This window comes from Salvia splendens, chromosome 3 (assembly GCF_004379255.2).
Source record: "Salvia splendens isolate huo1 chromosome 3, SspV2, whole genome shotgun sequence".
In the NCBI taxonomy this organism is placed as follows: domain Eukaryota; kingdom Viridiplantae; phylum Streptophyta; class Magnoliopsida; order Lamiales; family Lamiaceae; genus Salvia; species Salvia splendens.
In genome coordinates, this window is record NC_056034.1 from 14,811,620 (window position 1) to 14,828,258 (window position 16,639).

General features: G+C 39.0%; 2 protein-coding genes across 2 annotated transcripts; one reads left to right on the top strand and one right to left on the bottom strand.

The window, feature by feature from the left end:
- Positions 1-1,389: 1,389 nt before the first annotated feature.
- LOC121795168 (transcription initiation factor IIB-2-like) lies at positions 1,390-4,712 on the top strand. Its single transcript, XM_042193620.1, has 7 exons — positions 1,390-1,896; positions 2,561-2,585; positions 3,059-3,188; positions 3,282-3,412; positions 3,513-3,601; positions 4,188-4,264; positions 4,413-4,712. The coding sequence occupies exons 1-7, from the start codon at positions 1,547-1,549 to the stop codon at positions 4,550-4,552; spliced, it is 942 nt and encodes a 313-aa protein (XP_042049554.1). The 5' UTR covers positions 1,390-1,546; the 3' UTR covers positions 4,553-4,712.
- Positions 4,713-11,514: 6,802 nt separating this feature from the next.
- On the bottom strand, positions 11,515-12,261 carry LOC121796633 (metalloendoproteinase 2-MMP-like). The gene has a single exon (XM_042195442.1). It carries the CDS (start codon positions 12,259-12,261, stop codon positions 11,515-11,517), a length of 747 nt encoding a protein of 248 aa, XP_042051376.1.
- Positions 12,262-16,639: the final 4,378 nt, after the last annotated feature.

Here is a 16,639-nt window from a genome sequence, read left to right on the forward strand (position 1 = left end):
AGTCCCGACCAGTGGTGAAAGGGGGGTCTCATAGAATTTCTTAGAATATCATTAGGAATTCAGCTCTCTTCTAGGGCGGAAATCGGAGCTCTTTTACTTCATTTTCTTGATTTCCGTTGCACACACACACTTGGTCATAGTTTAGTTTAGTTTAGTTTAGTTGGCGTTTGGTGGTAGTTCCCCGCACTTTAACTTTCGGTTATGTTATTCCGCTCCGAGAAGGGACGATGAAACAATTTACTGCTTTCGTTGTTCATTTTCAGTTTACTTTTGGTGTTGTTGACTCTTTGATGTTTTGATTTAGTAGATTTGAAGCTACTTTTCGTTTCCAGATGATGTGTTCCGTTTCATGCATGATATTTCTGATCTGCTTTCGGTTTTCTTTTCATGTTGCATGTCTTAGCTCAAAAATGTCTTGTTTTGTTTTGATTTGGTCAGATTTGATGTTTTATGTTTGAGAGTTCTTAGGATGTTTAGATCTAGTAGTTTATGTTTCATTTCTGCATGATTATGGGTTAGTTTCTTGTTTACGTAGTCGTAGATTAGATCTTAGGAGTAGATTTGATTTATGTGTTGTTAGGATGTTTCATCTTCCGTAACTTTTCAGATTTGTTCTTTGTTCTATTTTCCATGTTGATTTGGTGAAGAAGATGAAGTTGTTAAAAAGTTTTTACTTTATCGTATACTTTGCAGGGGACTGACAGTCACTCGTTTATGCTGTTTGTCCATTTATGGAAGGTTTAGTTAAGTTGATCAAGTAGATTAGTTAAGCTTTCATGAGTTGATCAGTTTAGTTAGTTTAGTTTCTCAAGTCAATTAATTTAACTTAACCCACCCCCTAGAAAGCGTGCCGCAACCATACCCAAGTGGTGTCAAGCAAATAAATGTTAAGCACATCATCTCTGTGGGATCGATCCTTACTTCCCTATACTAGTTAATAGTATTGTGGGTTAAGGTTTTGAGAGCACTTTTGAGTTCTTCCATTCTTCTCACTCGAGTCGGATCTAAGTTAAATTGATCAGTCTGAGTTTCCACTGAATCCACTACGCATGTACTAGACACATATAAACTGGTTGGATCAGTTTGACTATCTAACTTGAGCAATCCACGACGATACAACAAAAAGATAATGGAGGAGAGTAAACGAGAGAAAAACAGCATTCTCAAAATGACCGATCAATTAGTAATGTAACCAATTACCAATGTATGTTCGGCACTGGTTCCGATAAAATAAATTTTCTTCACAAAATAAACTTTTAAGTAGTTTTTTTTTATAAAATAAAATCAATAAAGTAATGATTATTAACAGTATAAAAAATTACTCCGTTTGTATCTTCTTCTCCATCGAAACAGTAAAACTTGGCAAGACGAAAATGGTCATACATGTAACTGACTATTTGTGTGTGACAAATAAATTGAAAAACAGCCCAAAATTTCTCTCTCTATCTCGTCCTCTCAAAACCCAAAAAATTCACACCCCAAATTACAATCTTCCCATCCCGAATTGGATAATCTCCGCGCCCCCAATTCGAATAATTGAAAAGAAATGATGTCGGACTCGTACTGTCCAGACTGCAAGCGCAACACGGAGGTGGTATGCGATCACGCGGCGGGCGACACCGTGTGCTCGGAGTGCGGGCTGGTGCTGGAGGCCCGCTCCATCGACGAGACCTCCGAGTGGAGAACCTTCGCCGACGATTCCGGCGATCACGACCCCAATCGTGTGGGTGGGCCCGTTAACCCCCTTTTAGGAGACGGGGCGCTCACCACCGTCATCTCCCGGGCCGCCAACGGCTCCAATGCCGATTCCTCCTTGGCCCGCTTGCAGAACCGTGGAGGCGACCCGGACCGGGCCATCGTCTTGGCTTTTAAGGCTATTTCGAACATGGCCGATAGGTTTGTGCCTGTTTATTTTGTTTCTCAATTTTACTTTGTGGTCTGTTGGAAAAGTTTTGATTTTTAGTGGGATTCTTGAAAATTGATGTTAATTGGTGTTTCTGTGGTTAAAAATGATTATGGGTTCTGAATGGTTTTAGTTCATTCGCGAAGCATGAAGGGTTTCAGTAGCTTCTTATGGCAATGTTTGAGTAGATGGTGCAAAGATGTTACATTGATTTTACCACTAATAGGTATAAGCTGTTAAAAAAGGTGGGATTTCGAATTTTTTATTCTTTCTTGGATGTATTGTTATTTTGGAGCAATTTGTTTTGAAATCTAGAGTTGCTTGTATGGTCCTTCTTGATTATTGCTTGTGTATGTGTCATATATTATAAAGTTTGTCTTGTCTTTTCTAATGACGCATCAGAGTTATTCATCCGTTTGCAATCTAGTAGTAATGCTATATATACACAAGTTCTATGCTGAGCTATTGCTCATAGTTGTAAAGGATGAATGCTATTGATTCTTGTTTTGCGTTGTTGTTGTCATAATTGAATGAATGGATGATGTGATAATCTAGAGATGACACAAATCTTTCTTCTGAAGCAATTTTCCGCTTTTGGTATATTTGGTAGTAATCATAATAATAGAACTGACTTGGGTTGTTTCTTGCCTCTTCTAGGTTGAGCCTTGTAACTACCATTAAGGTATGCATTTCTACTGATTGATTCTCCATAATTATGGGAATTCACACCGACCGCATTATATAAATGACCTCATCAAGTCTTCACACACATACTTGTCTGAATGCTGCCAATTTTTTTTGTCTTGTTTCATTCTTTCCTCCCTCCCTCTCTTATAAATTATACTCTCGCCTATTTTCTCCTCTGAATCTTGATCTTTATGAGGCTGAAAGTTGGTTTGGGGTACTGTAGATATCTTAAAATTGCTTCAGTATGCAATGTGGTCTTGACTTTTGATGAAAAGAATATTCGTAATAATTTGTCTCCGTGCTCTCCCAACATCAATAGACTAACTGTTATGTATCAGTGACTTAAAGGCAATAAGCATTGTCCTTAATCCACAGTCATCAGAAGTGTAATAATATACTAGTAATTTCTAATTAACATTACAAATATCGGATTCGAACTTTGGTTTCTGATGGTGCTTTTGTTTAAAGGATCGAGCGAGTGAAATATATAAGAGGTTAGAAGATCAGAAGTGTACGAGGGGAAGAAACTTGGAGGCTCTTGTGGCTGCCTGCATTTATATTGCTTGCCGTCAGGAAGGCAAGCCACGAACTGTGAAAGGTGCCGCCATTAAATAAATTGCACACTAGAATTTGGTTGTGTACATATTGGCCTTTGTTGTAAAGTGCTCTAAAATCTGTGGGTCTCTACTAGAAATATGCTCCATTGTTGCTGGAGCCACAAAAAAGGAAATCGGTCGAGCTAAAGAATTTATCGTCAAACAGTTAAAGGTTGAGATGGGTGAATCAATGGAGATGGGTACCATTCATGCAGGAGACTATTTGGTGAGGTCACATTTAGGCCATGTCAGACTACATATATATTTTCTTAATTTTTATATCACTTAAGTATCATCTTGTGTTTCTATTTTGCTCTGGCCTGTAGAGACGTTTCTGCTCCAATCTTGGTATGAGCAACGAAGAGGTCAAAGCTGTCCAAGAAACTGTCCAAAAGGCAGGGGACTTTGACATTAGGTCTGCTTCCATTACCTATCTTAGTTTCAAGAGCTGGTTGTCTTTTGTGTATTCTAGAGGCATAAACTACATGTGGGTTGTGGAGCTCAGATTTTCTTGTCAGAGTGTAATGTAAGATACTCCCTCCGTCCTAGAAATAGGGGTCCCCTTTTGACTTGGCACGTGTATTAAGAAATGTAAAGAAAAGTGGGTGGAATATGAGTCCCACTTTATATATTAGTATCATAATAAAATGCGAGTGAAAAGAATTAGTGGAATGAGGGGCATACTTATCCTTTATTGTAAAAGTGAAAAGGGACTCTTATTGTGGGATGGACTAAAATGGCAAAAAAAGACTCTTGTTGTGGGACGGAAGGAGCATAAATCTGAGAGAAATGAATGAAAAGGTTGTTTAGTAGTACCTCTTTAGAAGATGAAATCACTGGACATATGAATGACAAGGTTGTTCAGTAGTAGTACCTCTTTAGAAGATGAAATCACTGGACGCTCTGATCTGAAATATTTGTTGAGTCGAGCTCATCATGCGTTGGTGATGTACATTTGAAGCTTTAAATGATTTATGAACATGATTTTGCTTCCATTGCAGGAGGAGCCCCATATCAATTGCAGCAGCAATAATTTTTATGGTAACACAGCTATCGGAATCAAAGAAACCCCTGCGAGGTTCTTATTCTAACCATCTTATTTGTGTTTAATGAAGGGATTACTATACAAATCTTGCTAACAAATTTCTTGATTTGGGCCTTGGTAAACGCTGTTGATTTTTGATATATGGGCATTGAAATGATAAAAGGAGATTGTATGGTTGCAGACATCTCGATTGCAACCACGGTGGCAGAAGGGACGATCAAGAATGCTTACAGAGATCTGTACCCGCATGCTGCTAGGATCATACCGGAATGGTACGCCAAGGAACGGGACTTGAAGAATCTCAGCAGTCCCAAAGCGTAAGTAAACTTCTTTTACATCCGCAAAAGGTTTCGGTGCTGCAATCCCACATCGGTTTTACTTGATATAGCTAGTTGATCAACTCTGCTGCATCCCAAATGAGATACTGTACTAATTTGATTGTCATGTTATATTATATTATGAGATAGTAATGATTTATTCACCCGGACTCTTTCTCTGCTCACACTATTCTCGCAAAAGGTATATTTTTATAAATTTAAATTAAGGAAATATTATTATGTGCAACATTATTATAGGTTTTCCATTAAAGTTGATTTAGATTTCAACGTTGTTTGGACCGTATTTGTGGTGCGAGGCTGGGCTTGTCTTGCAGACCAGCAGGGTGACGCAGCTGCGGTCCACACCACAAACCTATTTTATCGGGTGACGCGACTGTGTTGTGGCTAGAATTTAAGATTTTGGTAAAACGTTTATGTGACAGCTAAAAGACCGAGTTCTAGTTGGATTTGTTGTTTGAAATGAGACTGTTGTGAATGATCTAATGCCAAGGTTTGAGAAAAGTGATAGGCGTCAATGTCATCTAATGAGCTGACAAATCATGCGGGTTGAGTCACTATCAAGTTGACCGTTAAGGTTAATAATGTGATAATGACTAAACATGTTTAGGTCAAATTTGAACATAATTTGTTGAGGTAACCCTCGACCGGAACATTAGGCCATCTATTACGCTGTCTCTATACCGTCCCTTAATTGCTATTTGACCACTATTTGATGGCCCCACTGTACTTTATTCCTCCATCTCTTAACTAAGGGACGGAACCTGCAACGCTCTGTCCCTTAACCGTCCCTTATTCCGTCCCTTAATTACTATTCATTCAATTTCATTTTTTATTTTTTTTTCAATCCAATTCAATTAAAACAAACACACTTCATTAAAATTAAAATAACATTACAACATAAAATAAAAATACAACTTAAAATTTAAAAAAAAAACATAATTAAAATCTTAAAAAAATAAAAATGACATAATTTAAAATACAATTTTATATGGACATCCTTGAATGTTTTATGTTTCACTTTCGATGTGGGACAAAATCATTCTTGGATGTCTCTATAAAAGAGAAACAACCAAGAATGATTTTGTCCCAGATGTGGAAGTGAAACATAAAACATTCAAGGATGTCTCTATATAAGAAGAACAACCAAGAATGATTTTATCCCACATCGAAAGTGAAACATAAAACATTCAAGGTTGTCTCTATAAAAGAGAAACAACCAAGAATGACTTTGTCCCACATCGAAAGTGGAACATAAAACATTCAAGGTTGTCTCTATAAAAGAGAAGCAACCAAGAATGACTTTGTCTCACATCGAAAGTGGAACATAAAACATTCAAGGTTGTCTCTATAAAAGAGAAGCAACCAAGAATGAGTTTCATAAATTCGCAAGCCCATCAAATATATATGTGCTATTACGAATTTCTTGTATTTATTTATTTGTAAAAATTGTTTTTAAATATAAAAACAATTTTTATAAATATAAAGTACTATTTTTTTTTTAAATTTGATTTTTTTTTAAAAAAAATTGATTTATTGCGTCAGCACGTGACGACGCCCACTCGCGGGCCGGCGAGTGGGCGTCACGCACGACGCTGGGTCGCGCCACGTCGCCTAGGCGCGTGGCGAGACGGCCCGTCGCTTGTCTCGGCGACACGGGGCGCGGGACGGGACGGGACGGCGAGCTGCAACGCGTCGCGCGACGGACCTGTCTCTCCTGGACGGGTCGCGGGACGCCGGCGCGACGCGTAGTGGATGCTCTTAACCCGATTTGTTGTAGTATATTCAAACTTGAACATAATTTGCAACTGGCACGAACCTACGAAATTAGTATGTATCAACACAATCATATGGTCAAATTGGTCACCGGTTTCAAGATTGAGTTGTGCGTTTTGATGGCTAACTCCAGAATTTGGTCAGCGGTTTGAAGATTGAGTTGTGCGTATTCGTAATAACCATATGTTGGAAGATAAAATTTAGAGTCAAATTGGATTGTATTGGGGTTTTACCAACTCAAAACCCGTGTTGTTTCCCTTGGTTCCGGAAGAGAGACAAAGTAGGAACACAAGAAGAAGAAAGGCGATGGACAAAATACTCAAAAGCTTAGGAGCCATGGCTAGCTAATTTGATTGGTCTGTTTGGAATTGCAACTTGTTATAGATGCTTCAAGAGATTATCCTAGTACGTACTAGAAGGATTATTATATTTGTACTTTTCCTTTTACATGAAGGATGCGTAGGCGTCCATATTTGATTACCACATGAAATTACATAATTGTGGAATTATATTGCCATTATTAGACTGATAGATATCTCCGAACAATTATTTGCTAATATTAAGATAAACGATTTACTATACTCCATAAATTAAGGGGAACAAATATGATATCTTTGAGAAAAGGAGTTGCTACAATTAAAATGCAGGTCATTCATGTATATCCAATCTCTTCCTATAAACTACGATTAATTTAAGGGTTTATTTCCTATAAATAACAAAGAACATAGCATTTCTAATTTGTGTAACATCTTTTAAAATTTAAATGACAAATTAAGAAGTTTCTTAAATTTCAATTGTCTTATTTGACCAAATTATTTTTTTATTTTTTACTGTATTAATTTTCTAAAACTTAAAATATTCTCCTATATTGTTCACATCTAAATCACTATTCATCCACACCACCATAATTTTAAATATGTGTTTCAACTCAACATCACATTTCTTCAAAAAAAGTCATACTAGAACAATTATGAATTTTATATTTTTTGTGAATCTCTAGAGCGATGGAGGGAGTACATGAAGACGGACACATGTAGACTTGAATTGTTAGGGGACTTGGATGCTAAGGCTTGAATCTTGATCACAACATTCATGAACGCCCCATCTAAAATTTTTAAACCTTTAACTTTTTTTCATATATATTAAAAAGAATTCAATATTTAAAAAGTATAATTTCATGAACAATCAATATATTAATTGATCAACAAATGAAAAATATTCAGAAGCAATGCCTGATTTGAATAGTGTGTTTGGAATTTCAATCTGTGCCATATGATTGTTAACATTGTTTGTTTATGCAGCTTTCTATTTCCATGCAGATGATTAACATATTTAAGTATTTGTTAAATTAGTGCTAAACTTTAGGAACCACTATGCTTAGTGGAATTTATTTAGTTTGTTATTATCTTGTTCAAGATTTTAGGAATGACGCATTTTTCGAGTGGTTTAATAGTTGATTTACTAGTGGTAGAGATGAAAAGAGTGTTGGAGGAATTTTAGGAATTTATGGGGTAGTACTCCATCTCTACATCAAGCAACTCACCTCTCTCGTCGCACTTTCATCAGTCTTACATGTACCCTCCTTTTCCTTCAATCTAATATCAGCCATTGCACTCACCCAAAATTCATCTTGTACTGTCATATTTATTCACAATAACTTCCAAATCCAGGAAGCTTTACTGGGGACAGTGATTGGGAGGGGTAATCGAGTTGGGAACCTCTATATTTTTGAGTTTCCAGAAACATCATGTAATGATACAAGTGCAGCCCAGTCTTGTTCCAGAGGCAATGTTACATCAAATCTGAATTCTGCTTCTGTAAACTCCATTGTAAGTCTTGATGTTTGGCATCAACGTTTAGGCCATCCCTCACTCAATAAACTGAAGCTCTTATCTACTATTTTGTCTCCATCAAACTCTCATCTCACTACTTGCCAAATATGCCCCATTGCCAAACAAAAAAACTTCATTTTCCTGTCTCTACATACATCTTCTGCCATTTTTGATATGATCCATTGTGATGTATGGGGGCAATTCTCTACCTCTACACATGATGGTTTCAGATATTTCTTGACTATAGTGGATGATTTTTCACGTTTTGTTTGGACATTTCTTCTCACAAAAATCTGAGGTCCAAACAGTAATGACTCCATGATCACTAGATCCAAATCTGGCATCTTCAAGCCTAGAATTTTCACCATCACTACTTCCTCTCTTATGCCTAAATCTGCTCTTGAGGCTTTACTTATTCCTATTTGGAAATTTGCTATGCTGAATGAATTTATTGCACTTCTTAAAAATAAAACTTAGATTTTAACAACTCTCCCTCCAGGCAAGAACCTTATAGGCTGTACATGGATATTTAAGCTCAAATTTCACTTATCTGGTGCTATTGCTAGACATAAAGCCAGATTAGTGGCTTAAGACTTTTCTCAACTGTCTGGTTTTGATTTCAATGAGACCTTTACTCCAGTGGTGAAGCCTACTAGAATTAGAATCATCCTCAGCATAGCAGTCTCTCTTGAATGGCAAGTAACTCACCTTGATGTGAATAACGCATTCTTGAATGGAGAATTGAAAGAAGACATATACATGAAGCATCCTCTGGGATTTCAGGAAGGTGGACCTCATCTTGTCTGTAAACTCAAAAAAGCCATTTATGGCTTAAAGCAGGCTTCCAGAGCATGGTTTTACACTGTGCATTCTACCTTGCTTTCTCTAGGCTTTCATCAATCAAGAGCGGATGCATTCTAGGTTTTTCAGGCAACAGGGTACTGAGGTGATATATCTTTTGATTTATGTGGATGACATGTTAATCACTGGTAATGCTCCTGCCTCTATTCAACCGGTTATCTCTTAGTTGAATTCTTCATTTTCTTTAAAAGATCTTGGAGAGGTAAGCTTGTTTCTGGGAGTTGAAGTTGTAAAAACTGTTGATAATGGACTTCACCTATGTCAATCCAACTACATCAAAGATCTTTTGAAGAAAGCTAATATGACAGGAGCAAAAGGGTGTCCAACCCCTATGGTATCTAACTGTGAACTGAGCAAAAATGCTGGTGAGCTGATATCTTATCCAAAGCTCTATAGGAGCATAGTTGGAGCACTGCAATATGCCGCTATTACCAGGCCAGACATCAATTTTTCTGTGAATAAGGTGAGCCAATACATGGCAGCTCCATTGGATACACATTGGAGAGCAGTTGAGAGGATTCTGAGATATTTATCAGGGACTCTTGATTATGGGATTCAAATTCGGAAGTCAAGTGGTGATATTTCAGCCTTGTCTGACTCAGATTGGACAACTGATATAGATGATAGGAGATCAACAACTGGAGTATGTGCCTATCATGGAAGAAATCTGATATTTGGTGTGTTAAGAAGCAAACTGTGGTAGCAAGGTCTAGCACTGAAGCTGAGTACAGGAGCCTTGGTCAAGCGACATCAGAAGTAACATGACTTACATCAATGCTTGGTGAATTGAGGATCAAGAAAAAGGATCCTCCAGTCATTTAGGTTGACAACATGAGTGCTATTGCTTTAACATCAAATCCAGTACTTCATGCAAGAACTAAACGCATTGAGTTGGATATTCACTTTGTTCGAGATAAGGTGTTAAGCAATGAACTGAAGTTGAGGCATGTTCCCACTGCAGATCTGATAGCTGATATCTTCACCAAACCCCTGAGTCGTCAACCCTTCGTGAAGCTCAGAGAAAGATTGGGAATGGTTTCTCTAGGCTCCCTATGTTTGAGGGGGCGTGTTAGAAATGAATGCAAAGGTGGTGGAGCAGTGGCTTGCAATGTGGAGCTCATGGTTGAACAAGATCAAAGCAAAGCTCCTAACTGTGCATGAGAGAAGCCTTGTGCCAGCTTGATTCCAGCTCATTCCACACGAGCCAATCTCTCACGAGCTGAGCTCGTGGCTGTACCAGAAAGAGCATCCAAGGTGGAGGACCACTTGTGTATTTGGAGAGATGTGTTGATCAAGGGAATAAAGAAGAAAGAGTTTTAGTACAATTTGTTATGATTAAGGATTGTATTTGAGTTAATCTTGTACTAGGTAGATTAGTATGAGAATCTAGATTGTTCCAATGCTTAGTATATGTATAAGCTCATTAAGCAAAACAATTCAAGGAATGAAACAGTGAGTTCGAACATGAACTACTTTGCTCAACTATACTCTTTCTTCTTCATGAATTCATCTGCATGTTTTCATTAATTACTCCATCCGTCCCACAAAGATTATCCCATTTTTTCATTTTCGTCAGTCCCATAAAATTTGTCTCATTTCACTTTTTACTATTTTTGGTAGTGGACCCCATATTCCACTAACTCATTGCTACTCACATTTTATTATAAAACTAATATATAAAAGTAGGACCCACATTCCACTAACTTTTTCAACTCACTTTTAATTACATTTCTTAAAATCCATGCCCGGTCAAAGTGAGACAATCTATGTGGGACGAAGGGAGTATTGTTTTGGTGGGTAATATTATGGATGTTTTTATTGGGTACGAATGCAATTTTTGATAGTGTAGTAGTACAGTATATATAGCTTCAAGTATTGTTTGCATGAGATCTTCATTATAATAATCCTGTATTTGTTTTAAATATTTTGAGGTTTTGTTTGGCTTTCATATACTCAGACTCAGTTTGGTAGACTATCTAATACATACTCTAAGACTCAGTTTGGTAGACTATCTATCTTTCAACAGGGTAAGATAATGACCATATACTTTGTGCCAGCATGTATCAAATCTATTTGTATTTGGTAATTTAGTTATAAATTTATCCAATCTATAACTTTGCAGAAGATAAAATATCATAGTAATAAAAAGAGTTTAGCTGGAAAATACATTAGTTTTTGGTCAGTTCAGAGTTTATCACAAACTTTAAATATGGTGAAAAATACACCAACTTTTAACTTGCACGTTTCCCACAACGTCATTTAACCGGCGATTCCCTTAAAAGATGATGTTGTTTATAGGGCGAACTTAGAATGTTTTATAAAAAAAAATGCATGAAGTTTGAAATATACAAATTTTAATTCATCGAAAAATTGAAAATCGTGAAATATGTATGTCTAAGTTTGAAAGCTGCTAGTTCATTGTTTAAGTAGTTTTTTTTCCAAAAAAAAAGAGAGATTATTGTGAAAGAAGAAAATATGGTTAAAAGGGAGGAGGGTAGAGAACAGAAATAGCGTCAATATCATCCACCCCTAACTCCTTAAACTGCCCCATTGTAAGACTCGGAAACATGATAGCGTCCCTATCAGTGCTGTGACCCAGCCCAAGTATATGACCGATCTCATGCGTCGCCACCGTCTCAAAGTGATACATGTCCATCGTCCGCGGCTGAAACGACCAGTTCTCATCCGCGTCGAAGTGGACCCGCCCATCATCCGGCGGGAACGCGTGCGCCAGCACCCCCCTCGGCCCGTCGAACGGCTCCCCGTCCCCGTGCGCGCCCCTGAAGTACCCGACCTCGATGTCGCTCTCGAAGAACCCCAGGTTCTCGTAGAAGCTGAAGGCCGACACGTTGGCCCACCGCTCGAAGGCCGCCTCCATGTCCGCCTTCGCGTGCTCTGGGAAGCCCTCCGTGTACGTGTAGGAGAGGCGGGTGTAGGGCCACCTCGGCCTCCCCCTGAAGAAATCATAATAAGACGGAAACTTTGTTTCCGTCTTATTATGATGATTCGACATGAGGGCGCCGCGGCGGTTGGGGAGTATCATGGTATTGACGCCGTCGGTGATGTCGGAGACGCCACACCGGGGGATGAGCATCTTGAACATGGTTTCGTCGTTGAGTTCGCCGGTCCGGCTCAGCCCGAAATTCATCTGGAAGGTTAAGATGGCCACCTTCAGGATCTCATCTTGGGATGCTCCGAAATGCACGTGGGCACGTGCGTATTCCATGTACCCGTAATTTTCTAAGTATTTTAGGTAGTCAAAATTATTGATTGTCGAAGCTAGGTTGGAGTGGAAGGGCGATGGCGATGACGATGGTGATGGTGAAGGTGGGAAATTAGGTATGTTTCGGTTGGCGTTGCAGAATGAGGAAACGATTGTTAAGAAAAAGACAAAATGGAAGTAAGGATTGAGAGCCATGGATGAATCCAATCCTATAAATTTTAATGACTTACTAATTGATTGGGTGTCTAATTATATGTGATGTTTAGAGTCAACAACTTATTAACGCTACCTTTTTGTCATGCATCAATGACTAGTCCAAAATTGCATCTACTCAACAACGGCTTAATTAATTTGCCTGTTGGAAGATAACAAATTGTTCCATGATTTTACAGATATAGTTATGGCAATGTATGCACCATCTAATATTAGATGAACAATGCTAAACCCCGCGAATAATGGGGATAACAAATTTTTATCTAAACTCCTTTCTCAAAAAATAAGGTGATGGGATATTATAGCAAGAAGATGATCAAGTACGGCGGTTTAAAGGGAGAGTGAGAAGTTGGTTTCTTGAGAGAGAAACAATAAAGAAGAATTTAAGAGTTATTATATTTTTATTTTTGTCCAAGTTGATACACTGATATAAAATAGAATATCACAAAACTTTGGTTTTGTAAAAAATTCAATAATGTCTACCAATACTGCGCGCAATTAATTAAAAATCAAAACAACAAGCAACAAAAAATAATGAAAAAACCCAAAAATCTACAAATTCAATTCATAATTTCACAGCTATTCACAAATTCATTGGCTGTGATTTTAGGTTCAAACAAGAAACGAAAATTATTGAAAAAGCAAAAAAATCTACAAATTCAATTCATAATTTCACAACGATCACAAATTCATATCGATCGGCTGTGATTTTGTCGTCAAAGCAGCAGCAGGGTTTCTGTTGCAAGGATTCATGGAGTTGACGCCGATGTCAATATCGGGATTGCCGCATCTCGGCGCCATCATAGACGATAAGGTTTGATCATCCAATACACCGGTAGGTTTGATGCCAAATTTTCCTTAATACGTTTTGATGGCTAATTCCAGAATTTGGTCTTCTGAAGCACCGGTTCCGAGATTGAGCTGTGCTTATTCGTAATAACCATATCTTCAAAGATGAAATTCCGAATCAAATTGGGTTGTATGTTTTTTTGTTTTTTGTTTTTTTTTTGTTTTTTTTTGAGAAAGAAGAGTAATGAGCGTATAAATTGGGATGTTTTGACTGCAGGGGGTTTTACCAACTCAAAACCTGTTGGGTCGTGATACCGCCGATCTCACACACGCACGAACGAGGAAATAAAGCACGCAAACGATATAACGTGGTTCGGTGATAATCCACCTACGTCCACGGAGAAGATGACCGGAATCTTATTGATGGAACTCTCAATACAAGAACTTCACACTCACAATCTATCACTCTAAGCAAACGCTAGCTAGTGCAAGAATTCTCTTCTAATTGTGTGTGTAATCTGTGTTCTGCGTCTCTCACTACTGAGCTCTATCGAGCTATTTATACAAGATGCAATCAAGAAATAAAATCCAACTAACTCTATTTCCCAAAGTTAGTTATAACCGCTGCTCGGCTAAAACCGAACTGTCATTCTTGGTTAGCAACCGAACTGCATTTCTCGGCTATCAACCGAACTGCCTTTCTCGGTTATCAACCGAACTGCCTTTCTCGGCTAGCTCAAAGCCGAGCTTTATTTCTTGATCTCTTCTCGGAGCTGCCGAGGCTCCACCACTCGATCACAACCGGACTCAAAGCCGAGCTTCATTTCCGAGCTCAGAAGCCGAGCTCCAGTAGTTTGCATGGACACACTTTCACAAATCTCCACCTTGTCCTTGCAAAACTCCATCAATATCTGGATTCCCTTCTCAATCCTTGTTACAAGCTTCAACACTCCACAATCTCAACCAACTTCAAACAATGTTTGAATTTCGAAGTTGGCAGAGATTTTGTCAACATGTCTGATGCATTTTCTTCGGTAGGAACTTTCACCACATTGATCTTTCCACTTTGAATCTCATCTCTGATGAAGTGTCTCCTCACATCTATATGCTTCGACCTCTCATGGAACATTTGATGTTTTGCTAAACATATAGCCGAGTTGCTGTCACAGTTAATCTTCACTGCTCCCAGCTTCATTCCTAAATCTTCCAAGATTCCTTGCAACCATTTTCCTTCCTTTGCAGCCTCAGTCAGAGAAATATACTCAGCTTCGGTTGTGGACAGTGCAACCACAGACTGCAAATTTGATTTCCAGCTGATTGCTGTGCCATATAGTGTGAAGATGTAACCACTCTGAGACTTTCTGTTGTCTAAGTTAGCCGCATAATCCGAGTCACAGAATCCTTCTAGGACTTCCCTCTCCTCAGACCAAACTCCACCACCAAACTTCAAGCCAACCATGACAGACCCTTTCAGGTATTTCAGAATCCACTTTAGTGCTGCCCAGTGATCCCTACCTGGATCAGCCATATATCTGCTTGCAACGCTTATGGCATGAGCCACATCCGGCCTTGTACATATCATCAAGTACATCACACTTCCCACTATATTTGCATAGGGTATCCTGCTCATCTCTTCTCTATCTTCAGCTGTCTTTGGCATCTGTTCTTTACTGAGTTTGAAGCAGCTAGCCAATGGAGTGGATACTGACTTTTCACTCCTTACCTGGTATTTTTCTACCACCTTTCTGATATAATCAGCCTGAACCAATTTCAGTTCTTTCTTCTTTCTGTTCCTGACAATATCCATACCCAAGATTCTCTTGGCTTCCCCAAGATCTTTCATATCAAATCTCTGCTTCAACTCCTCCTTGACAGACAGCAGCTCACTCTTGCTTGATCCTGCCAGCAGAATATCATCCACATACAGCAGTAGATATGCCAGTATTAGATTTCCACTTCTCTTGACATACACGCAGCTATCAAAACTGGATCTCTCAAATGCCATCAATTCCATCTGCTCATGAAACTTCTTGTTCCACTGCCGGCTGCTTTGCTTGAGCCCATATAGGCTTTTCTTTAACAAGCAAACTTTCTTTTCTTCTCCCGGCTTCTCAAAACCCTTAGGCTGCATCATATAGATCGTTTCCTCTAGATCTCCATGCAAAAATGCTGTCTTCACATCAAGTTGATGCAGCTCCCAGTTGAAATGAGCAGTCATGGCCAATAAGATCCGAATGGAAGTGTGCTTCACCACTGGAGAGAACACCTCTGTGTAGTCAATACCCTCTACTTGTGTGAATCCTCTAGCAACCAGCCTTGCCTTAAACCGTATGCTTTCAACTTCCCCCACCTCTACTTTCTTCTTAAACAGCCATTTGCAACTGATCAGCTTCTGAGTCCCTGGATCAGTCACCAAAATCCAAGTCCCATTTTTCAGCAAGGACTCTATTTCTTCTTCCATGGCCTTGATCCATTTCTGACTTTCCTTGCAACTCATGGCTTCTTCATAGGTTGAGGGTTCTGAAAACATGAGTACTTCTGCTACACATAGAGCAAAGAAGCTCATGTCATAATCTGAGAATCTGCTAGGTAGGCCTGCATTTCTTCTTGGATTTCTTCTGGCCCCTTGAGCTGCAGCAGCTTGCTGCACTGGTGACTCCTGCTCACCTGTGTTCTGAGTATGTTGAGAGCTAGTTGCTCCACCTTCTTCTTGATTTCCTGTGATCACAACATCCTCATCAGTGTCTGTTCCAGCAGATTCTCCACCAAACTCAAGGTTTTGCATTTCAGAGCTACTGCCACCACCAGAGGGCTTCCCATCATCTTTAAATGGCATCTCCTCTTCATTGAATGTCACATCTCTGCTCACAATGATATTTCTGCCTTCTCTATCCAAATTCCACAATCTGTATCCTTTTACCCCATCTTGGTATCCCAACAACACACATTTCTTTGCCCTTGGCTCCAATTTACTCTGCTTAATGTGTGCATAAGCAGCACACCCAAACACCTTCAAGGCTGAGTAATCACCTAGGCTTCCATACCATCTTTGATCTGGGGTCTCATTGGATATAGCAGATGATGGACACTTATTGATCAGATTAGCTGCAGTAGAGACAGCCTCTGCCCAGAATCTCTTTGGCATTCCAGAGTAGAATAGCATGCACCTCACCCTTTCTAGCAATGTCCTATTCATTCTTTCTGCCAGCCCGTTCTGTTGAGGATTTCTTGGCACGGTCCTATGCCTTCTTATCCCTTTCACCTTACAGAAACTATCAAACTCCGCAGACAGAAACTCCATGCCATTATCAGTCCTTAGATATTTAAGCACTGAGCCCTTTTCATTCTCATATCTAGCATGCCATTCTCTAAATTTTTC